The sequence below is a fragment of the Diadema antillarum genome, unplaced genomic scaffold, assembly GCF_040938485.1.
Source record: "Diadema antillarum isolate AM-2024a unplaced genomic scaffold, OU_Dant_1.0 seq00000442_RagTag, whole genome shotgun sequence".
NCBI classification, from domain to species: domain Eukaryota; kingdom Metazoa; phylum Echinodermata; class Echinoidea; order Diadematoida; family Diadematidae; genus Diadema; species Diadema antillarum.
In genome coordinates, this window is record NW_027271417.1 from 834501 (window position 1) to 860866 (window position 26366).

Here is a 26366-nt window from a genome sequence, read left to right on the forward strand (position 1 = left end):
CAAACTGAATTGCTCAAGTGAAATATTGTGATTATTCAGCATGTGGGCCCCATTTCATAAAAAGTTAATGTGTTAACAACTCTTGCTGGAATGGCGATTGTCATGGTAACGACAAGAATCCAGCTTCCTGATTTGCTGTTGCTATTGGAAGTTGCCACTCCAGCAGAGTTGCTAGCCTAACATCTTTAATGAAATGTGGCCAAGGTGTCCATCTTAAAGTAAATATTTTTGCATTGCCATCTTCTTCCTGAAAAGTGATGCCAACGCTGGATTTTAGTTCGTGCAGAATAATGATGATGGTATCCCATAGGGTGCTCCTTCTGGGCCTCATTTCAAAAGAGATGTTAGGATAGCAACTTTTGCTGGAATGGCAACTTCGAATAGCAACAGCCAATCAGGAAGCTGGATTCTTGTTGTTGCCATGACAGTTACCGCTCTAGCAACAGTTGCTATCATATCAACTTTTTATGAAATGGGGCCCTGGTGAATCTTCAAATACTTAGTACCCCAAATTTGTAACCACAATTTGCAGTTTTCATCAATGAAAGATAGGATCTCAAGGCCCAGTAACTCTGATAGTGGAATACTGCAGTATTTCAGAATGTGAATACAAAAACAAAACTGCAAAACTTAGACAGGTGGAAATGTGAATGAAAAGGATTTATGAAATTGGAGGTATCGGTTAATGAGCGAAATATATTTGGCTTTCTTGAGTCATGTCGTGCTGATGTCATCAGAGCCAAGTTTAGGCCAGGATATCATCTACCTTTTAGCCGCACTTTACAAACATTTTCTGAAGTCAGCTGCATGCTTAACCTCAAATGTGTTGATTCGTTGCCAATCACATGACATCATAATGGTTGCTATGGAAATCATGCACACTTTATGAGACTCTTCCTGTGATAAATTGCAGCATTTACCTACATGTATTACTGCCTACATATATGCACAAAATAGAATCAAAGCTGCCCTGTAATTTTGGCAGATGATTATGAAAATGAAGCATAATAAAAAAAACAAAAAAAAAACTACTATTACATTGTTAATCCATTGGGCATTTTAAATTAGAGAATGTATAAAACTTAAATTTCATCTGTGGTCAGTCAGCCTAAAGAAGGAGCAACTGTGATGAAACAAGGCTGAAGATGGTGATGGTGATAGTGATGGTGATGATGATGATCTATAAATTGCAACAATTGTAATTATAATAAGATTGCTTGCTGCACTATGTAGTGACACAATAACAGGTTTTTTTTTTTTTTGGTAAATAAATGAATCTGTAATAATAACTGTATCTATGATGTTACAATTTGATACAATATATTCATTCATATTCAGCATATTTGCCCTACAATAATATCCTCTGCAGTGCTTATAAAGTATAATATGCTTATATACCTTGAGCAGCTTGAACATCACAATTAACATCAAATAGATAAAGTGGATTATCTGAAGAGAGAACACATAGTCTGGGACATTCTTTGTACATTCATCATATGTGAAATGTGAATGTATTTGTGATCTTTCGAAAAGCCTCTGAAGAAACAGCTACTCTTTGAAACATATTATAGAATTGGGAAGGCTGTCCAAATAGAAAGCTGGCATGGCGGAAATTTTCAATGACTTTTTCTCTTCAATTGGGAAAAATTTTTCTCAAAATATTCCTCTTTCTAGTAAATCTTTTAATGATTTTTTAGATACACCTAACTCCAAAACTATATTTTTTGACCCAACATATAAAGAAGAAATAATAAAGATTGTTGCTAATTTGAAAGAAGGAAAAAGTCCTGGCCATGACGGAATTGACAACTATTTGATAAAAAACATAATTCCTCAAATAGTGGATCCCTTAGTACACATTATCAATTCATCGCTTACAACTGGCCATGTGCCAAATAGCATGAAAATTGCGAAAGTAATTCCTATTTACAAGAAAGGGGAGAAGGATGATGTCAATAACTATAGACCCATATCTCTATTATCTTCTATTTCTAAGATTCTTGAAAGAATAGTTTATATCAGGACAGTACGTTTTCTTAAAACCTGCGACATATTCTCAAACTTTCAATTTGGATTCAGGGAAAATCACAGCACAACACATGCACTACTTGCCCTCATCGACAAAGTCACACACGCACTCGACACACTTTCACACACAATAGGTATCTTCTTGGACTTCTCCAAGGCCTTTGACACGATTAACCACGGAATACTTCTCGCCAAACTGTCTCATTATGGAATACGTGGAAAGGCCTTGGAGTGGTTCACGAGTTACCTATCAGAAAGATCCCAATTTGTACATGTCAATGGCTTTGACTCTCAAAGTAAAACAATTGCATCTGGTGTTCCACAAGGGAGTTTATTAGGCCCATTGTTATTCATTATTTATATTAATGATTTTCATAGATCCTCGGAGAAACTATCATTCATATTATTCGCGGATGACTCTAACCTTTTTTTTTCTCACCCTGACCCAAACATTTTAATAAGAACAGTCAATGAAGAACTGAAAAAGGTTATACAATGGATATACGCAAATAAATTGTCATTAGATATTAAAAAAACAAAAGTTATGCTTTTTAGTAATTCTTTAAATAGCCTCCCAGGCAATATAACATTTGATACTACTCCTTTAGAAGAAGTTTCTTCCTTTAAATTTCTTGGTGTTTGTGTCGATAACAAGCTTTCATGGAGGAATCATATTGATAACATATGTAAAATTATATCACGTAACATTGGTGTAATGAATAGATTAAAATATTATCTTCCTTCATCTGCATTATTAACTCTTTATTCTAGTTTGATACTACCTTATTTAAACTACGGGATTCTTGCTTGGGGTAATACATGTCAGATGTTACTTGACAAACTTCTTTTACTGCAAAAGAAAGCGCTTAGAATTGTTTTTAATTTACATACCCGAGAACATACAGATGCTTTGTTTTCTGACCATAAAATATTAAAAGTAAATGATTTGTATGTGTTTCAACTTGGCCAGTTCATGTTTAATTACAACAGTAACTTTTTACCTAAAATATTCCATGATTCATTTCATCGAAATAGTCATGTTCATAACTATCCCACGCGACGATCCGACGAATTTCATCTTCCATTAATGAGAACCGCACATGCCCAAAATACATTTCTTTATACCGGACCCAGACTTTGGAATAATTTAGATAATAGTTTAAAAGATTCCCCCAAATTTGTTACATTTAAATACAAACTCAGAAAATATTTACTTTCTACTTATAATCTTAGATAATTTAAATTGTTTTGATTTATGCTTGAGCCTTCACTTGTCCTGATGTCGCAGCACTTGGCGTGTTCTGTGTGCAGACTTCTCTTCTTTCTTCTCTCCTCTTCCTTTCCTGTCTCTTGTTCTTCGTAGACTTGTATTGTTACCGTCTTCTCTCCTCTCGGTACTGTCTCGCGTCTTACAGTGTATACGTGTGGGTAATTGAATGTGTGTACGAACGTGTTGTCCTTGTCATATTTTCCCGGTACACGTGGTTCAGTGAGCAGTGTCCGGGCACTAGCATTGGTATTCTATATTTTTTCCCAACCGGTGTATCTCAAAATAATTACATGTATATTGTAATGTTATAGAATAGTATATAATTTACTCATTATTTGTCTAGCGATCCACGTCCGACAAGCTATGCTTTTTAGTGGATCACTATTTTCCATAATTGAATTTATTTTCCGCTCGCCCACGAAGTATTTATACAGTGTTTTCCTAAATATTGTACATGTTATATGTTGTTCTATAATATGTCTCGTATATATATTACATGAATCTTATGCAAACGTTTGAACAATATTTCATCACATGTTTTTTGATTTTCGATGACTGGAAATAAACTATGATTGAATTGAATTGAATTGAATTGAATTGAATTGAAAGCAAACATGGGATATTCGTCCATAATTAGGTGATCCGAGTATCCTCTCGGATCACCTTCTGTTTCTGTACGGATTCTTTCTTCTTCTTTCTTTATTTCTCCCCAAAAGTTGTGCAGAGGTTAGCTCAGAAAGTGCATTGCCTATCAATGTCAAACTTATACCATATATGTATCATGTCCCAAAGACGACAGATCTAGTTTGTTATGTGTACATGTACCTTTTGAAATTCACAATATATCACCATTTTCCCAATCAATTTTACTTAAGCTATATAGCCAACACAAATATGCTGACATTTTGAGGTACCAGTATTCCAACATCTCATATTTTTCAGTCATGTTTTCTCTTCCATTTGAACATTTTCACCCTTTCAAGCTTTTGGTTTCTATGTGTTTGTGTTTGTATGCATTTTGTGAGTGTACAGGTGTATGTGCCGTTGTGAGTGTGTGTCTACCTGTCTGTGTGCCTGTGCAAAAATTATTACCTTTTAAAGAGTTGCCAGATGTTTTCTTCTATCAAATTGGAAATACAAGAAGCATGACTTTGTATTCCACACTCTTTGAGAGAGTATCCCCCGACAGCAGGCAATGCATGCAGATGGCCCATCTGCAGATACTGATACAGATCGGCATAGGATTGAATCCCTCATCATCGTGAGAAATAGACGAGAGAGACAGTTGACCCTCGCTGACTCTCTGCAATTATACGGCCATTTCCCTTCTCTGCTGATGCAAAGTCATGATCTTTAAAGCTCTAGGCTGCCGGAAATCATGCCAGTAGAAGTGTACCACCACCGGGCCGGGGCACCTGGCTTAATGAGAGTGTAATGACAAATGGCTGATAGACCTCAATCAGACTGCCTTATATCAGGGCAATTCATTCTCTCGGATCACCCAGCTGCAGGGGTGAATGTCTTCATCAGTGGCGTCTCGGTGGTGTTATCCTTCTTGCGGCTTTGCTGGAATGTGTAGCATCCTCTTGTCATCTGGAATGATTTTGTATTTCCTTTCTTGACATTGTGATACCAAAACCTTTATTTTTCCCTCTGCAGCACTGTTGTAAATAATATTAATGTTATTGAAGTAAAAGTGCTTCAATTCACACTTGAATATTGAGGGGTATTGATGTCTTGCACAAGGGACTTTATTATTTGATTGTTAGCACAGACGGGTATTTGTACTAGTTCTGAGTCTGAGGTATTATGATTCTATGGCTGCGTTTATCTGAAAATTTTGTGAGGCAGAATCACGATCCTAAACGCGTTTGAGGCATTTTCAGGGGTTAGATAAACGCAACCGTGTTTTCAAAAGCGTTTAGGAACACCGTTTTGAAACGCCTTTCAAAGGGCGTTTTGAAACACGTTTGAGACCACGATCGCCGTTCTGTGAGTAGATAAACGCAATGCCGTTTTGAAACGCGTTTATATCTCAAGGTCAAATCCCAGCTGTTTCTGGTTGTGCTCTCTGCCCATTATTTGTGTGTGACTGATGAGGCAGGTTTGGTGGTATGCAGTTGACCTTTACTTCCTGGGTCGAACGGCACAAAGCAGCTGCTCAGTGACAACACTCGAATCGCGATTGTATGATGGTTAGATAAACGCAGCACCCCGAGAATCGCGTTTCAAACCACGTTTGCAAACACCGTTCCAAACGAACGTGATTCTCTCTCTAAAGTTAGATAAACGCAGCCTATGACAAGCACCATTTCAGTTGCTCCAAATATGGTATTGTGTACATTCAATAACTTTCCACAGCTTTGAGCTATGACCACAAAACTCACACCACAAGTACACTTTATAAGATGCTGGTCAAATTAAAATATTTATGAAGTAAAATGAGGTCTAAGGTCAAAGGTCAATGAAGTAGACTGAAAAGAAAAAAACCACTGTAATCACAATTTCCAATATGTAAGCAAGACATTGTTTGGCATTTGCCTTGTTCTAGTCTTTTCCACACTGCACTGAAGCTAAGAATCTCACTGACAATACATGATTTTTGATATCTATATTTATATATTTATATGATAATTCTTCTGCACTCTTTCGGTCATGGAAGATGAATCACTTTTGATTGATTTATTCCTAATTCACATATTAAAGCCCCAGGCATCATGCAATAAATTTGCCTGTAGATTTCCATGTGGTTTTAATGCTTTGTGCTCGGTGGCTACAAGATCTGGCGAATGTATGTCAAATCGTAGACCTCCAGCGTTGTGCCATTTTTGTACAGGGGTAGATGAGAGTCAGTGCATACAGACGGTATGTGGAGATTGTATGGAAATCATGCAATATTGGAAGGCCTGTCAAGATTGGAAATTTTCAGTATTGCTTTGTTTTCTGCTCTTTTGCTTGTTGTTGTTGCTGCTGTTGCTGTTGTTGTTATAGTTGTTGTTGCTGCTGCTGTTGTTGTTTAAAAGTATATGCCTACTAGTATACTTGCCAAAGTGGATGACAAAATGTTTTTCACCAAGACATCAAAACCAAGACAGATTGTAGTAATGACTCGTGGGATTTCATGAGAGATGATACTCCTGTATAAGCATTTTTCAATATCACATTACTTGTCCAATTTGCTGCCTTGATTTGACTGCTTTCATTCAAAACAGCTGCCTTACCAGGATAAATGTTGCCTCACTTTGAGTACTCTCTCGGTCCTAACCATTACTTTGTCTATACATGCAAGGTGCTAGGACAATAATTATTTCTGTTTTTGTGTCTCAAGTGGTCTCAAGTTGTGACTTAGAAGCTCCTCTTTCTACCTCATTCTTTGTTACTCCCATGCTGTGGTCACTGTATTCTCAAACTGTCCTCTCTTAGTCAGTCAAAAAGTAGCATGTGAAGATATGTCTTTATGCATTGATTATGTCTGTAAAAGCAAATTACACACACATACACACAAAGTAGGTTTTGTTTGCATTAAATGTATTCACAGTTGTCTTGCTTGCTTCCTATACCACGCATACCTACTAATCTTCAAGAAATGCTGAAGATAAAGGAAAGGTTTATACTCTATATTCACATACATATAGTCTTCAGCTCTCAGCTTCAGATCCACATGATGTATCAGCTGGTACCAGGGTATTATAATGATTTTTATCCTTTGTGCTGTAAGCTCCTTCATAGTTATGTTGGTTGCTGGCAATACCAGCTTTTTATATTGTGTGAGACACATATAATTTCTTGGTACAGCTTTCTTGGTGAAATTTTAGATTGGCTATTAACCTCTTGCGTGTCTGCCTTTTGAAATCAACCTGGCACTGTGGCAGCACTTAAAGGGAAGATAAACCCCAAGAGCAATGTGGATTGAGTGAAAGCAGCAACATTAGTAGAACACATCAGTGAAAGTTTGAAGAAAATCGGATTATCGATGCAAAAGTAATGAATTTTTAAAGTTTTGGTGTTGGAACCGCTGGATGAGGAGACTACTAGCGGTTATGACGTATGAGTGGACAACAATACCAAGAAAATGTAAAGAAAATTCTACAAAAATCCATTTTTCATGAAAAATACAAATTCCATCAACTTGATACTGACATATGTTAAGGGTAGCAATTATTCCCCCTGCTTTCTGAAAGAGGTTGGTCCATTGCTCTTTCATAATTCTAGAAAAGTGAATTTTTGTTGAATTTCCTTTATATTTTCTTTGTATTGTTGTCCACTCATACGTCATATCCTCTAGTAGTCTCCTCATCCAGCGGTTCCAACACCAAAACTTCAAAAATTCATAACTTTTGCATCGATTGTCCGATTTTCCTCAAACTTTCACTGATGTGTTCTACTAATGTTGCTGCTTTCACTCAATCCACATTGCTCTTTGGGTTTACCTTCCCTTTAAGGTTCTCTTTAACTCAGATATAAATGGGTTTGTGTGTCCAGTACAGTGGACATGCTTCAGTAAATATCATGAAATACTCTTTCACTTTTAGCTCTTTCCCCAGATATCTAGATTGAGGCTGTTATGCTGGTGTTGCAGACATAGAAAGTGTATGTGAGTTTACCATTGAAGCAAACAACAGTAGTGCAGGTGAATTGGTGAGCGAAGACGCACTTGACAGTAGGCAAAGTCTTTTTATCAGGAGATCAGTCAGAAGAGACGTGGGGGTCTGACAACTCAAAGCTTGGCGTACAAGTCGTAGGTCTGTTCACACAGTGAGTTGTGGCAACTTGACTTTCACTAGTATATTGCAGGAGTGAGATAAAAGGTATCTATCATTGTAGGATTTTATTGCAGTTCAGATATTATTTGTACGTTTCTGTGTGTGTGTGTGTGTGTGTGTGTGTGTGTGTGTGTGTGTGTGTGTGTGGTGTTTTTGATGTTTTTGTTTTTCAAGTTCTTCAAGTAGGAACTCTAGTGCTTATTATGCACAGATGAAAGTCAGAGTCAGGACCAACGAGGGGGAGAGGGGTATTTATATTTTTCACCACATGTTGCTGTTATTTGTGGTGCGAAAGCACTTAGCAGATGAGGTGGTAGATTGTATGAACACAGTTACAAAATATACTAAGCTCTGCATCCTGAGGTTCTTCTGGCCTGAAGCAAAAGCTCCTTAGACCTGGTAATTAAGAAGCAATGAGTATTACACATGTGCATAAACTGAAAATGCGTAAACAGGAGAATGTTGCACATGAAGTATATTACATAACTGAAGAATACAAATTCCATAATTGCCATAATCACTTTGTCTTGTGCCCAGGAGAATGACGCAAATGCACGCGAGTCAAAGAATCCATGCCCAGGAGAATGATATGTTGGTTTCTTTTTTTCAGAAATCATAGCCATGCTATAGATATTCATTGGCTTGTATTCTTAAATTGAATCAGATACCATAAACACAAATCTTCCTTTAATAGCCTATAGGTCCCCTTTAATCAACATGTTCAATATGTTCAACATGACCTCTGTAGCCAAAGTACAATCATTGTGGGAGAGGGAAATATGGCCATGGTTAAAAGTGTAAGTATCTTGTGTTGGTAGTAACACAGACCAGCGAAACTTAAAGTTGTAACAACCAGAGAGAAACAAATTATGGGAAATTTATTTTGACACCAAAGCAAACAAAGGATGTGTACACCTAAATCTTCAATTTGGACATGAAGAAGGCATGAAATTATTTGTGTGGCTTGGAGGTAAGGATATTAGGAGGAAAACATGTGATATCTTGACATGGTTGTTGTGTTTTAAGTTCAATCCACACCACGTTGAATTGACACTATTGATAAATATGAAATTTTCATATGTTTTTTGACATATAGCAGGGCTCGACACTAACGGTGGCCCGGGGCCACCAAAAATGAAAGTCGGGCCACCAAATTTCAAAAAAGGGCGAATTTGGTGGCATGCCTCGGGCCACCAAAATTTTTTGAAAAGTATGTCAATAAATTCGCAACTTTTTGCGACGGAAATTAGCAGTTAAATTTGTTTAAAGGATGGATAAAAAGGACTGAATGAGTGCCTGAGAGTGAGTGTTGCAAGTTTGTTGAAGTTTATTTATGAGTAGATAATTATGTCCAACTTCTAATTCTTACTATCATAAAACTTAAATATTTGACTCATTAAAAAAAAAGGACTTTTAATGTTTTTTTATTGGTTTTTTTTTTCGGGACACCAAATTTTTCTCTCGGGCCACCAAAAATTTGATATTTAGGATTTTGGTGGCCCCATCGGGCCACCAAACAAAAAAGTTAGTGTCGAGCCATGCATATAGGTAATGCCATGGAGTGCACCAGCTATTCATTGTGATAATACTGGTAGTTTCTGAAATGCCAAAAAGGGATTTTGGCATTATGATGCAGAAATTGGAACATTTCTATGTACATCCATCATGTTGTATTCCCTTTGCGAGTTCTGTATTGCAGCTTATTTTATTCAGTCTTTTTTTTTGGAAAGATGTGTCATTTGAACCTCCCAAACATACCCATAAGTTACCAAAAATATATTGGAAAGTATGGTAGTCAGTCCCACATTTAGAAATCTGTGCTTTTTGTTCACGTCAGAAATATTGAGAGCTGTTCTTTGCATTCTGTGTCCATCCTTGCAAAAAGAGCTCAAGTTTTTGGTATGCTAAGTCTCCTATTGGATTGTACACAAATGTTCACCAGTAAGACTTAGAAGTTACATATTTTGTGTCAGATTGTTGGAGCCTTGGAATGATCCAGCAGCAATATCTTTAAAGGGGATGGCTAGTAACTGATCAGTGGGAATCAGTGGGAATGATTGTTCCACTCCTTGTGGGATTCATTTAAGAGTACATTATATATCTATTGTTGTGTGAAAATTATTTGCTTCAGAATGGTCTCATATTCAAGTAATGTGCAGTTTAATGATTCCAAGTTAGCGTGCCTGGTCAGTGACGGGGCATTTATCTGCATATTACTTGAATATGAGACCGTTCTGAAGCAAATAATTTTCACACACCAGTTGATATATTTTGTACTCTTAAATGAATCCCACAAGGATTGGAACAATCATCCCTCAGCATTCCCACTGATTCCAGTGATCAGTTACTAGCCATCCCCTTTAAGGGGAAAGGAACAGCAACAGGTAAATCATCAAAAGACTACATGATTGTAATATTATTTTATTTTTAGTACAGCCCTTCTGAGGTAATAATCTCACAGCTTTTTTCAAGTCTATGCGTGGGTATTGACCAAAACTACTATTTTGATATTTAATTTTTTTAAAATGTAAAACTTAAAAATTTCCGTAACTTGTAAATTTAATTCTAATTTTGAAGAAAAAAAAAGAAAAATGTATGTCATTCTATTTGTCTGATTAGCCTCTATTTATGAAAGTCAAGTGGAACGTGATATTGTATTCTACTTTCAAGCTCTATCTCTGCAAGAGAGAAAAAAAAAATCGTATGAGAATATTATTTTGACCTTGGGAGATTAAGAGACCCAGCTACTCCAAGAAATGAACCAGACAAAGCAAGTGGGTTGTGATTGTTCTATTATGCATGAATGTGGTAAATCTGGGTGCGTGGGCTTTGTTGTGTACATGAATGTGGCAGCTGAGAGCCAAACCGTGGATGAATTATGGTCCAGGGTGAGGAGACACTCTACTAAGCGTGTCAAGTCTGCCACTTTGACCTCAACTTGCTTTCGCTCTGACGCGCTAAATCACGGCAGAAAGAAAACATTTCCTGACATTCCACACACAGACACTTCCTGTGTATGAAGCAGGACTTGGCACAGGTGTCTGCTGCCCTCATTGTCAGTGGGAGATAAGTCTGACTTCCAGGGATGAAGGCATTTTTTTTTTCCCACCACCTGTACGTATAGTGCCTCAAATAACCTCAGCGGGGTCAAAGTCAGGTCAATCTCTGAGAATCACGCATGCAGTTTGGCCTTACACAAACCAGTGTGATTTTGGTATTTATTTATTTATTTTTTTTTTTTTTGGAACCAGTGCGATTTCAAGTGCAAGTTAATTTTTTGTATGTGAACAAGAAGACAATAAAAAAACAACCACAATTTGAATTGCTATTTGAATGACGCTATTACAGTGTGTGTGAATAGACCTACATGTATTGTCTTTCACAGAGAGATCAAACAGAGCTGGGTAATGGGTCATTAGGCGTTTTCACATCAGCCCGATGTTTCGAAATAGTGCGCTATTTTGTGACTTGGGAAATTAACCCGATCACGAAATAGCGCGCTATTTGATAATGTGAACACAAATTAGCGCGCTAATTGTATCGCTCTGGTCGAGAAAATTTCTTGAGTCCAACTCGGGAAATTTCTGAAATAGAGGGATAGTAGCGCGCTATTTGATAATGTGAAAATGACTTGAGAAATTAACGCGATGCATCCCATTATGCCTAGCGTGTGTGACCAGATTGATCAAGGCAAACTGCACACAAATCATAAGAAATTTTTGAAATTACACACATTACTGATGCTGTTTGCACATGCTCAGCTGTCGAATTAGCTTGAAAAAATTTCGGGCTAATTCTCTTCGGGCTGATGTGAATAAGAAATGAAACAGCACGCTAATTCGTTATCGCGAAAAATATCTCGAGCTTGGACTTTTATCGGGCTGATGTGAAAACGCCTAGTGTGTCTTTTTTTTTTCTTTCTTTTTTTTTTGCCTGTGCTGAGAAATATCTAAAAGGACTCAAAGGGAAGATATTAGAATTTCTTGGGGGATTTCACATCAAACTTATCATTTTACCAGTGTATAGTTTCTGTAGATTTGTGTCACTAACCTACTGTGCAGCTTGGCTTTACCCCTACAGTGCTGTGAGACTCCTCTTGATTCACCACAAAGATACATGATTTTCTGTCGTAGGAGTTCACAACCTACATGTACTAACTATGCTGTCAACTTCAAGGTGATGACTCCCAGTGAAAAATGTACAATGATTTTACAAACAATGTTTGTTGTTAGGAATGTGTTATAACTTTTAATAGACTCCTCACATTCCATTGTAGTCTGTCTCTTTATGTTATTTTTTTATAGATCTCTTGCATTATGCCATACATATAAATTATACTGTATTATAAACCTTTAGAAGCTTTAAACATAAAAGGCATTATTCTCCCCTTATAAGACAACACAAAAAGTTAATGACATAGCTACTGAAGCCACAGTAAACTGAAGTTCACCCAAGCTGTATTTAGCCGTACCCTTTTCAGGTTTAGATACCGATGACAGTCTCAGTATTTGATATGGAATATTAATGCAGTATGGCATTGTCTGCTTGGCATTTGAGTTATTGAAATAAGGATGGGATTGAAGATGTGGTTGGGCATGTGGATGTAAGAAAAACACAGACTATAGAGAGAGAGAGAGAGAGATGTGCAGCCATCTTCTAACCACCTCCACCTGTTCCTACCATTGCAGCCATTACTCTTGTCATAGAGATAAAAAGGATCTCAGTCATTTTAGAGTGTGCCCTGTCTTCATTTGGGTGCTGATTCCCAACCAGGCCCAGCAGGGTTGCTGCTACATGTACTGCTGTGGCATACGCTGGACTTATTCTCCCGCGCACCTATGCGATCTCCACATAGAGTTTGAGTTGATTAAATGACAAAATGTAGAGATGATTGCTGAAGATGGCAATGGAATCGTTGCGTGGTGGTATTTAGAAGTAGGTCAGATCATAAATTTAATTTAGGGATGGGTTTACTCAATGCAGACAGCATTGACATACCCCTGCTAGGGATGAATTTGAAGATGTAACGAAAGGTCAAGAGAGTCGGTACGAAATCTTCAGATGATATTAACCGTCAATGTTTAAGGCTTTCTACTCCTAATCTTTTATCTCTTTTTTAATATTTATATGAAAGTGTTGTACACATACACACACACACTCTGACATGAGACTAATTGTTCCAGTTATTAGCGATGGGTGAATACATCAACTAGAGGTATACAACTCATTAATTGCAAACCAGATTAACAAAGTTAAATATGTATTAACTTATTGACGATTTTGTTTTTAGCTATTGTGATCACTCTTCATCCGGCGTCAGCTGTCAGTGATGTGTTGTACATCATGTGTAAACTTTTTACATTTTCATCTTCTTCTTGAAAACCTCACAACCCATTTTCACCAAACTTGGCAGGTAGCACACCTAGGGGGATAGGATCTCAGTTTCTTCAAATGGGCACCATGCCCCAACAGGGGTGGGGGCAAATCTCCGCACCCCCCCCAAAAAAAAAAATAATAGTAATAATGGTGATAATAATAATGATAATAAATAAGTAAATAGATAAATAAATAAATATATATATATATATATATATATATATATATATATATATATATATATATATATAAAAATGAAATAAAAAATAAAGAAATTAATAACTAATTAAGGAGTCTTTAAAAATCTTCTTCTCTAAAAGCAGAAGTGATAGAACCAAGTTTATACTACTGTAAAAGTGGATATTTTCGCGCGACTAATTTTTCACACTTGGCCGGGTGAGAAGAGTTTCGACTGTTTTTAATTTCGTGGAATCAAGGCATCACGCACAGGAACATATGGCAGGCAAAAATAATCGCGTGTTTTTATTTTCGGGCTAGTTTCTGGTTGCGCGAAATGCGCGAAAATTTCAACACTGCGAAAATTTCCACTTCACAGTATGAGTTAGTACATGAATGGCTGTCATTTTAAGTTTCTTCATAGCAGAATCAGGGCTGTCCCCCCCCCCCTATATTTCAAGACTTCTTCTCCAGGAATTATTATACCCCCGCCAAACGAAGTTTGAAGGGGGTATATAGGAATCAGCGGACGGTCGGGCGGTCGGTCGGGCGGTCGGGCGGTCGGGCGGTCGGGCGGTCGGTCCGTTGCAAATCTTGCGTCGCGAACTACTTCCTCAGTTTTCAACCGATTCCCATAAAACTTGGCACAGATGTGTGCCTTGGGTTGTAGATGTGCAAGACATATTTTTTGACAGTACCCAAAAGTATGTTGCCATGGTAACGGCATATTATGGGCAAAAATGGGTACAAATCTTGTGTCGCGAACTCCTCCCACAGTTTTTGATCAATTTTTATGAAATTAGGTACAGATGTTCATCTGAATATGTTAATGTGCAAGACACATATTTCCGCAGTGGCAAAAAGTGCGTTGCCATGGTAACGGCATGTTATTGGTAAAATATAGGGCAAAATGCTTCATGGCAAAACTGCTTCATCAGTGTTCTTCCAATTCTCATGGAATTCATATTGAACACCTGTTTGTCTTAGGATATAGGTCAGCATGACACATTTCTTGACAGTGACAAAAAGTATGTTGCCATGGTAACAGCTCACATATTATGAGCCAAAATGATGGAAAATTTTGTGTTGCAAACTACTTCCTCAGTTTTTGCCCAATTTCCATGAAACTTGGTACAGATGTGTGCCTTTGGTTGTAGATGTGCAAGACGCATTTTTTGACAGTACCCAAAAGTACGTTGCCATGGTAACGGCATATTAATGGCAGAAGATCAAGGAAAGATCTTGCGGATTTAACTACTTCCTCAGTTTTTTGACCAAAGCTTATGAAATGTGGCACACACCTTGATCTTGGTGGGAAGATGTGGAAGACATATTTTTCGGACGTGTCGGAAGCTGCGTTGCCATGGTAACGGCATATAAATGGCAGAAGATCAAGGAAAGATCTTGCGGATTGAACTACTTCCTCTGTATTCGACTGAAGCTCATGAAATGTGGCACACACATTGGTCTTGGTGGGAAGATGTGCAAGACATATTTTTTGGACGTGTCGGAAGCTGCGTTGCCATGGTAACGGCATATTAATGGCGGAAGATCAAGGAAAGATCTTGTGGATTGAACTACTTCCTCAGTTTTTGACAAAAGCTTATGAAATGTGGCACACACAATAGTCTTGGTGGGAAGATGTGCAAGACATATTTTTCGGACGTGTCGGAAGCTGCGTTGCCATGGTAACGGCATTTAAATGGCAGAAGATCAAGGAAAGATCATTCCTTGGGTAAGACTGTCGTCACGGGGCGGGGGTATTAATCACCTTAAGTGATATTTCTAGTTGGATTAGCCACATAGCATCAGTGTAATTGCAAATTGGGGCTTGCTCAGCAATTTTGTGAATGGTTGACTTCATGATCAAAAACCATGGTAATGGATGAAATGTAAATACTGTTCCCTGTCAGGGAAGGATTTCTTACCTTGGAGTCAATATATGCAGTGCAGTTATGTTTATATGGGAGACAATATATTTGTGAGCTTTTAATTTGCAAATGTCAGTCAACTTCCAGAAATAAACACTGTGTACACAGTATACAGTAACTTTCTTCATACAGGAGTTGGAAACTTTATACTGGAAGATAAGATGGAGGAATTTCAGTTCTGAATTAGAAATCTCACAAATTTGTATGGGTTTATACAAGTGAGTAAACCTGACTGATGTAAGTTGCCAAAGTCTGCATTAACCACATTTTTTTGTCCTTTTGTGACCTCTGACTTTAATGGGGTAACACAATGACGCACCGCATTATATGTCTTCTGCTTCATAGTGGACTTCAGTTTCAAAATCGGAAATGAAGTCTCCATTTTACTGCAAAATGAAATTGAGAGTAGTCCTTCAAAAATTAATCTAACTTTCCTTCACTTTGTCTGATAATTAGGCTTTAGGAGTGATATTACTGAGTATGATAGAAAGAAACGAATGGATTCCATGACGTCTTGGTAAAGGGACATCATTATCATATTCGCTGCGTCAAAGTCATTGTACGTCATCACTTTACCTTCGCTTTATATAAATCATCTCTTTCTTCTTCAGAATTGCAGTCAGCTTCTTGCCATTCTTGCTGGAAGCTGTACAAGCTCCATCTCTTGGACCGACTTGGGAGACTGGATGCCAAATCCAGCGGTAGATTAACCCTTGGAAACAGACGTTCACTGAGGAAGAGTGATATCCAGGCCATCAGTCACAGGGAGTGGAGCAGAAAGTCATCCAGGGAGATAGACCGAACCCTCGGCCGAGAGAGGACTGGCTAGGACAGATCTGGGTGGACCAAGGCAGGACTGAGCCACCACCATGGGGAAACAGAACAGTAAGCTGAGGCCGGAGATGCTGACTGACCTGAGGGAGAACACAGAGTTCAACGAGCATGAACTGCAAGAATGGTACAAGGGCTTTCTCAAAGGTGAGCTGGCACCTGTTTGTGGGACAACATTCCTCCTATAAAAGTTGCTGGCCCAGTGGTTAAGTGCTTGTAGTAACTTATTGTATACGTATATTGTGGCTAATTAGAAGAACCTTGGAAACCAAAACCCTTCCCAACACACTCCCTCTGACCCTATCCCTCCAATCACCTGATTTCTTACCACACCCCTGTCAAAACCACACTTCAAACCAACACCCTTCCCACCACTTTCCCTCTGGCCCTTGCCCTTCATGCCATACCCCTCCCAAACCATCACCCTTCCCACTACACCACTCTCAAACTACCCCTCAAAGTATCCCTCAATCCGTCCCTCAATCCATCCCACAAACTAACACCCTTCCTACCACACTCTGACTGTATCCCTCAAACCACCACCCTTCCCACCATACCACTCTCAAATCACCACCCCTCAAACCACCACCCAACCCACCACACCCCCCTCTCAAAGCACCCCTCACACCATCACCCTTCTTCCACACCCCTCTCACCCTACCCCTCACAAACTACCCTTCAAATTGCCTCCCTCACACCACCCGGTCTCAACCTCTCCCCCCTCAAACTACCGCCCTTCCTAACACCCCCCTCACCTCTCACCCCACCCATCTCTACTCCACCCCTCTCACCTCACCTTCTTCCACCACCTCTCTCCCATATCAGGGCAATTACCCCCCCCCCCCTCCCCCCTGGCTATTTAATGGTTAGTAATAAGGTTAAAGTAAAGATAAGGGTTAGGTTTAGGATTCAGAGTTTGAGTTAGGGTTAGGATAGGATTAGGTTCAGGGTTTCATAGGGTCAGGGGAAGGGTCCAGGCTAATTGCTGTAGACTCCTCTCTCCACCATGCCTCTCTTCACCCCCTGTCCACTCACTCTCCACCTGTTTTACACCCTACCCATCTCAAACCAACCCTTCTCTGCTCCTACTGATCATCCCAATAGATCCTACTGAAAAGATTATTGTGTACCATTGAGCACAAGTCCCGAGTATACTCGGGCAAGTGTCTATGGGAAATGTGTGTTGTAGCAAAATCAGTCTGTCCTCAATGGGTCAAGTGTAGAAGTGATCCCTATTTGAATATTCTCTTTTGTAGAATGATTCAAAGGAGTAGATCAAAGAGGTCAGCACACTTGTATTAGTCAAGTGTGGATGTACTATTTCTTTTTGTTTTGTCCATTTTTCAGATTGTCTTGTCTTTTCTGAGAATCAGTACACATCATACAAGATTCTTTTTTCCTTGTGATTATAAAGCTAGAAGTTATATTTGCCTTTTAAGATGGTTAAAATACTTCAACCATCTTAACACATACCTTGTTAAATCCCCCCCCCCCCAAAAAAAAAAAAAGAAGAAAATCTCTCTCTGTATAATGGTATTAGTTGAAATTAAGGCCATCAACCAAGAGATTAGATCAGTGAGGCCATATGAAATGGGTCAAAGGCTCAATTTCTTACAGTGGTAATGGCTCCACTCTGTTTACCTGACTATTATGGCAAATTTTCTGACCTGAGCAGTTTTTTTGTTTTTTTTTATGCATAACCACCAGAGATGGAACTAATGAGAGATTTTCTCATGAATTTATTATGACTTGCCCTAATGAAGGGTGGTTTACATGGTCCTTGGGGATCAGGCTGTATGGAATATTGAGTACTTGACCCAGTACAAGGACAGATTGCCCAGAAATAAAAGAATCCAGTGGGTTTTGAATTAAAACCTTCACAAACCATGCTGGATGGCGAGACCAGTTACTACCTACCCCAGTTGCCTTTTAGTGCAGCTCATGGTTAACCGGTTGAGGACGAGTTATAAGTAGACTCAGGCAGGGTGTCTGTGGGAAAAGCGTGGTGTAGCAAAATCAGCCCGTCCTCAATGGGTTAGCATTCAACAGATCTTTGCCTGAGCTCTTGTGGTGTCAAGGAACGTACTGCTCTGCAGGACTTCTATTCACCCATGGTGCCAAATTCACCATGAATGATTTAGAGATTCAAACACTTTTGTTCTTCGTTAGCTACTGGTTGAGGGTCTTTTTGATAACAACTTGTGAATTGGAAGCCAAGTAGTCAGATAAGTTTGAAGGCATCAGTTATTACATCTGCACTTTGCCAGTGAATGGTCTATTTCTGTATCTCTGTTCCTCTATGTTTTACATTTCTGTTTCTTTCTTTCTTCCTTGCTTTTTCTTCCCTTCTTTCTTTGTCTGTCTGTATGTCTCCCCATCCCTTTGCTCAGTATTACCTTTTTTTTTTTAATCACTCTGTCCTTTTTCTATCAATCTTACTTTTCTCTCTCCATGTTATATTTCTTGATACGTTCTGTATCTACCCTGCAGTGCCCCAACCCCTGTCCACCCTTCCGCTGTACCTCTATCACCAAAGCGTCATCATGATCTATCGGTCCCCCACAAATCAATCATTCCATTCTTTGCCAGAGGCAGGCATCGTGGATGCATCATTGTCAAAAAAATATTGGCAACTGAGCTCTAGATACAGTCTGTCTATGTGGAGTCTTGTGTGGCTGCCTACCTCCTGTGGTCAGCAGTGTTCAGGATTGTATCCCACTCACCCAAAGAGGGTGATAGAGCTTGTATATGATGTGTCTATTTCAAACCAAGTGATGATTATATGGGCAACCAAAATTACTATTAAATCAAGAAACTTTCGAGATGCACATGATACACCTGTAAAGAATTCATAGCCTAAGATATAAACATACATACTGTACATACTGTACATACTTCTTCTTTTTTTTTGGGGGGGGGGGGGGGAGAGAGTCTTATACACTGATACATTGTCCTCCCCTGCCTACGAAATCACGCCTGCATTTGAATTGTTTGATGTCACCAATTACCCATGAACCCAAAACCAAGGAAGGCAGGTGTTTTAGTCTTTACCCCTCTTTTAAAGTGTTGGTGTGTCACTGTGGCCAGTAAAATACCAGACAGACACGTAAGCGATTACCAGGAGTACATATTACTGTCATTTCGTCTTCTGCAATTATCAAGCATGATTCAAAGCACCTACATGGTAATTATCTCACTGTCCTTGCATGAGCAGCCTTCACAGAGCTCTAATTGCTCACATGTGGTAAGTTGTGAGGCCCTGCTTGTGACATTGCTTGTTCACAGATTCTCACGGCTTAATGAGGTATTTGTGAAAGTTAAGTATGAAGGATAATTATTGGTAAAAAGGTCATACTAAAAAAAAAAATGTTAAAAAAAACTAGGTTATGTGTCATATGAGAAGTACATGTATGTGGTGTAATTCCAACTCCAGCTGGAGATGAAAAAGTCAACCACATGTTCAGAAAAGTGTTCATGCAAGGTGTTTGAGAAATTCAAGCATAAAAAATGCTGTGCAGAATGCATAATCCTTCTCATATCTGCAGACATTTCATATTGCCCCCTTTGTCAATTTCATTTTTTTAGGGGTTTTTCACAATGTTAAGTCAGTCATGTCATGATTAGGCAATTTTTTTGAAGTTGTTTTGAAGGCTACCATGAATGTGTCAGGCAGAAGTAGTGTATGCAATGAATCAGAATGCAGTGAAAAATGCTGCCTTTTCATTTGTTTTCTTGTATTTGATATTTCCTTTTTTTGTGTATTTATTATGTGTCACAGATTGTCCCAGTGGTCACTTAACGGTGGAAGAATTCAAAAAGATATACGGCAACTTCTTCCCTTACGGCGACGCCTCTAAATTCGCCGAGCATGTTTTCCGCACATTCGACTCGAATGGCGACGGCACGATCGATTTCCGCGAGTTCATCTGTGCGCTGAGCGTGACGTCGCGAGGGAAGCTAGAGGAGAAGCTAAAGTGGGCCTTCAGTATGTATGACCTGGATGGAAACGGCTTTATTTCCCGCAGTGAGATGCTGGAGATTGTCCAGGTAACCAGGGTAGAGGGCGCTTTACACGTACTGTAGGCAGTGCTGTATATAAAGAGAGTCTGGCCAACTCGGTCTTCGGCTTATGAGTTTTGAAACCTGTGATTGGTCAAAAGTGGTCCCGTGATCTTTGCGGAGCCATGTCGTTACCAAAGTGCGCTCATACTCAGTGCCCATTGTTCACTACCCCTTGTATGGTAGGTTTTCATTATTATGTCTTGAGTGTACGCGCTAACCCTATAACGTGTTATACACTGGGCAACGACATGGCGTCCAATTTACGAGTTGGCCAGACTCTCTTTGTATATGGCACTCATTGTAGAACCAGAAATATTTGTAGGGTGAAACTTTTGTGAATCAACACTGCATTGTGTAGACAAGAACTTTTGTTAATCATGGCTTCACAGAATTTGCATAAGTTTTATGCTCACAAAAATTTCTGGTTTTACAGTACATGCATTTATTTTGGCATTTGGTTATAACCATCAAAAACAGAACGAGGCCCTGTTGCATTAAAAGATGCAATTAGATATAGTCAGAAAATCAAACATACAGCAAGTATCAGCCAATCAAAATTAAGAAGTTAGAGATTTATGTTTGATTTCCTGGCTTGTGTTTGATCTCAACTTTTATTCAACAGGGCCCTGGACCACAGCATGAATTCGACAAGCCTAGCTAGTGAGTACCGGGTAAGAGTGAAACGCTCTCTCAAAATTGCTGCTTTGAAGCAATTGGGATCGTATGATTCCAACTGAGAGTTAGTTTCAAACACCCATGCTGATCTGCACTGAAATAGAGCCAATGGATATCTGTATTGCCACTGAAGAAATACCAAAGCATAGGTCATATGTCTTCATCCCAAAGATATGGCAATTATTTGTGCAGCTTGGACACATTAATAATCTCATATCTCCTCTCCATCTCCCTCTCATCCTCTCCCTCTTCCTTCTCTCTCTCTCTCTCTCTCTCTCTGTCTGTCTGTCTGCCTGTCTATCTGTCCATCTTTCTATCTATCTATCAATCTATCTATCTATCTATCTATCTATTCATCTTTCTATCTATCTATCGATCTATCGATCTATCTGTCTATCTATCTATCTATCTGTCTGTCTATCAATCTATCTATCTGTCTATCCATCTATCTTTTGATCTATCTATGTATCTATCTATCTGACCATCTATCTGTCAATCTTTCTATCTATTTACCTATCTTTCTATCTGTCTGTCTGTCTGTCTGTCTATCTATCTGTCTATCTATCAATCTATTTCTCTCCTTTATCCTATTCTCTCCCTTCCTCCCTTTCCCCCTCAAAAAAAAAAATGTATTTGTATATATACCAGGCAATCTACAAGATGGTTGGCACAGTGATGAAGATGCCCGAAGATGAGTCTACCCCAGAGAAGAGGACAGATAAAATCTTCCGGCAGATGGATGAGAACTCGGACGGCAAGCTGTCCCTGGCGGAGTTCATCAAGGGGGCAAAGCAGGACCCCTCGATAGTGCGACTGCTGCAGTGCGACCCCAGCGGGAGCGCCGTCACGAAGTGAAACCGATTTCTACCTGTAGATGTAACCTGGAGAGCCAGAGATTTCAGCAACACACGTTTACACCCACACATGCATACACATATACACACATACAAGCAAGTGATGTGAGATCATGTAAGAAAAACAATAATAGATACGAAACTGTGTGCAAGAGGTATCATCTCCTTATAAAGCCATGATGTAAAGTTCAAGGACTATCTATGTAGATAATATGCTCTTCTCGAGAAGTTTGACTTCCAATCACGACGTGATGGAATGGTGTATGTACATGTCTGTTTCCCCGTTATTTTGGAGGTTGACGTAAGACCAGACCTGGAAGGCAGTGTGGTATATTCCGTATGACTTTCCCCCCAGACACCATAAAGTGATAGTCCACTGAGGTCAACATTGCAGTGCTAAGATGGATTGACTCCACCTGGAAAGGGGTGTGAGAGTACCGGTAAATGTTATCGAAATAAGATTGCTAGTTTCTTGGCGTGAATGGCATTTGAAAAAGTCTTCTTTGAGGTACTGCAGAAATACTGTAGAGAGGATTTAATGTTTTAAAAAAATATTTTATGTTACAGGAGGGATGGGGATGACTTACTACAAGTCTTTTTTAGGGGTTACAGTCACAGTTGTTGGTTTTCTTGGGGGCATTTTTCTAGATTTGTATTTCACAGTCACTATAGTCTTATGTCAAGTTGACCAGTTATGCAGTCTTGCATACTGAACTTTTATTGGTATAACAGAAAAAAAAATTGTTATTTTGGCTGCCATTTCAGACAGAAACCGAATAAGAAATCAGATTGTCTGTGTCTTTCTGAGCCTGGAACTCAGAAGGAGGGCCAGAAGTACAGTTACAGTTTGATAGTTTCATTCAAAAATTTAAAATACAAGTATTAAAGCTATTAAGCCTGTAAATATACAAGAGCCAATGACCAATTAGAGCTTATGATTATTATCAAGGGAGTAAAATATCAACTGTTTTTAGTTTCATATGTCCCACATTCCTTCTTTCTTTCTTTTGTCAGAGGAAGGGGTAGTTCAGGGAAAGAATGATTCCTGCAGCCGTCATTTCCTTTCTTTTTTTTTCTTTCAGTAATGCAAACCAGACATTAGTAATCACACACATCACTTTTTGAAAGGAAAACAAGCAATGTGTAATACCTTATTGAGGGCTGACTCTTTGGGCCGTTAAGACATGGAACAGGTCAAACTATATCCTGCAGTTCAAGCGAGATGTTATCATATTGCCAAGGGTAACACAGGGTGGAGGATGACTAACACCAGACCTTTTGTGTAAAGCACACAGTGTACACCAGTGTGGAGTGTAGTCAATTTTCTGCACTAATACACTTTCGTGTGTAATTTTGAGCTGTGTTACACTGGCATTTGACACTGATTGCACAGAAGCTTCCCCATGAAGTGTTATGATGAGTTTGATTGTAGTCTCCAGACAGCGCTAGCACCTTTCCATTGTTTTGTGACCCAGACTATGGATTGCTTTTTCTTCTTTTATTTTTAGCCTTTCTTTCATACTTACTTAATTATTTTTTGAAAAGAAATTCAGTTTTTTTGTGTGTGTGTTTCCCAGTAATTCATTGCAGAGCTATGAGTAGACACATGCATATTTTTATGTTCTCCTTTCTTTCCAGAAAATTAAAATTACCAACACTTGCCTTGCTTGTTTCTTTCTCATGTGTTGCCAATTTGAGGATGAAGCCATTTCAGGACGTTGCTGCCTTGCTGAGTTGTAGTTGTAGCTGTAGTTAGAATATGTAATGTTGATATACTGGTTGGAGGTGTATTAGATATCAGCCATGCTATGGGAGATTTGACACTAATGGGAGTGGAAGGTTTCCAGCCACCGCCATGTTGATGACTGTTCCCAGTAGCTGTACATAGACAGAAGCAGTTTGATTGACTCCTTGCATTGATGTGTACTCTTCTTTGATCATTTGTCTATTCTTCATGTCGAGAAGATTTTCCAGTGGATGTTGACCGCCTTTCTCAAGCGTTAGAAGCAAACTCTCCGTTTGTTCGTCTCTGTAAAGTTTATCGTGATCGTCACTGCAGTCTTATGTCATGGTCGTCATCAGTATCGTTGTACTTTTTGTTACCATCAGACTGCCCGTGATAACAGAGGTTATGTGCTATATGTTTGTTTCTTTCCATGTTTCTGAATGAAAAAGTTGTCGCCCCCCTTTTTTTTTAAATTGTAAATCTCTGTAATTTTGCACATTTTAAATCTTTACTTGATCAAGTGTGTCATCCCCATCGTACAATGTAGTTCCATAACGTCTCAAAGCAAGATCAATGACCAAGTCTATATATTCCAGGTCCAATCACCAAGCGACCAAATTTTATCTTCTTTTAATTTTCGTGGTACTGCCACCCTGTGGTATTCTTTCTACTCTTTTTTTTTTCGTACTGCATCTACATTGTATCTGTTTTTCCAATACAGAAGTTATTGTCACATTGATCTTTATGGAAAGTATTGATGATATGAAAGTGGTATCAGTAATTCCAGCATAAAGAAAGACATGTTTAACATTGGTAGGTTAATTAATCTAACTGTGTATCCACTGCACCCGGAATTGTTAATGCAGAGCAGTGCTTTTGAATGGCATGCTAACTGACCTTGTAGTGTGCAAAGAGAGAATGCATGAGCCACACTTGCAGTCGGGAGTATAAAAGTAACTTTGTAGTCCTTTCTGCATGATAGAGTGAATTCTGTCTAAAGAGGTGTACTCTCCGTTCCATCCACAGTGATGCCATCATTAAGTGGAATGAAACCCTGCTGGTTGGAAACCAAATGTATCCCTTCACATAAGGGCCAAAATGATTTGTCTCTCAAGTCTGAAATATTCATTCAATTAATTTTTTTTTCTCCCAATAGTTTTCCGGAAGTATACCTAGGCTGTTATGCATTGAGGTGTCAAATAGAAATGTATACCAAATTTGATACTGTACCAAATGTGTACACACTGTTGGCATACATTTCTTTCTCTGACATTTTCATTTACATGAGCTTTTGTGACAAAAGTGCTTATGTAGATAGAATCTGATTTGACACAGACTTATTCCATGGAAAGGTGTTTAGAGGCACAATTCTCTTGCTCAATGCTTGTAACTAGACTTGAGCTTTTATCACCAGATACATATGTACAGTCACACACACACAAAAAAGGCACTAAATTCCTATTGTAGAAACACAAGTTTAATAGGTCATTTGAAAGGACTTTGATTTGCTTTTTCAGTTTATTTTCTTTTTGAAAGATGCAGGCATCTTTCTGTCTGGCTTCTGTGAAGAAAAAAAAAGGTACAAGAACACTCTTGAATTTTATCATGGTATAAATTATCAGAAGTGTTGTATCTCAGTTAGCTTCATGTCTGTTAGACTGTAAAGGGACTGAAAGAACAAGCATGATAATTGTGATATATTGTGATGTATATATCATACTTCAATGTTCATGGTTGAATTGTTCTTGAGTATGTCATGTACCAAGCCTCCTATTTGCAAAAGAAATGCTGTCAGTCTTCTTTGTTTTCTTTTGCTTTTTAGGGATTTTTTAACCTCCTTCATTATAAAGCAGATCTTTGCCAACATGTTGTAAGTGTGCATGCATTGTAATACTTCATTATCATAGCTGTCACTGCGGCTCAAGAAAATGTCCCTTCAAAGAAAAGAGAAAAAGAGAAGCAAATGAATTAAAGTTTTGCTATCATAATTATAGCACAAATCTGCTGATTAAAAGTGCAGTGATTATTTGCAGATGAGTTAAACTGACAGCCTTGTTCTGATTGCAGTAAGTTTTTGCTTTGATATTTTCTTTTTCATCTTCAAATATTCATTAAGTTATTTAGTGAAAAGCTGACATTCTAAATACATTACAGAATTTTTCTCCTGAAAAAAATGATATTATTTGAAATGATGACTAATATTCATTCCAAATGTTAGTAATTAAGGTGATATGAAAGCCAGACATTTCAGTGAGATTTTCCAAAGGCTTCCTCACAGAAATCTCCTGTGCTTACTGCAGTACTCCAGCATGATGAATGGCTGTAGAATGCTGTTTGACATTCCGCATGACCTAAAATAGAGAACTGGATTTCAATGTCTCTATCATCCACATTTCTTCTGCTCGTGACCAATATTGAAAAGCCACAGATCATGAACTGTTAATCGTACAAAGTTTGAAAAAGAAGCGTTCACGGTACCACCATAATAGCAGTAAAACTATGCACTTCAGATGTTTTGCCCAAGGCCCTGGCAATAATTTGAATGTCACTATCCTTCATTCTTTGGTACTTTACTCTTTTAATATTTGTATTTCCTTGGTATACTTCTGTCCCCCCCCCCCCTCAAATTCCATGTCATGGATGCTACTGTTGTTGTATGCTGCAGTGGAACTG

At 38.6% G+C, this 26366-nt stretch overlaps 1 protein-coding gene across 2 annotated transcripts in view; it reads left to right on the plus strand.

Annotated features, from left to right (window-relative positions):
* The window catches only part of LOC139732669 (hippocalcin-like protein 1), a 156495-nt gene extending 131365 nt beyond the window's left edge, over positions 1–25130 (plus strand). For both annotated transcript variants that reach the window (XM_071643519.1, XM_071643520.1), the window contains 3 exons: positions 16157–16523; positions 20155–20423; positions 21762–25130. In XM_071643519.1, the coding sequence (XP_071499620.1) occupies positions 16415–16523; positions 20155–20423; positions 21762–21968 (585 nt within the window). In that variant the 5' untranslated portion in view covers positions 16157–16414 and the 3' untranslated portion in view covers positions 21969–25130. The remainder of the gene's footprint in view (positions 1–16156; positions 16524–20154; positions 20424–21761) is intronic.
* Positions 25131–26366: the final 1236 nt, after the last annotated feature.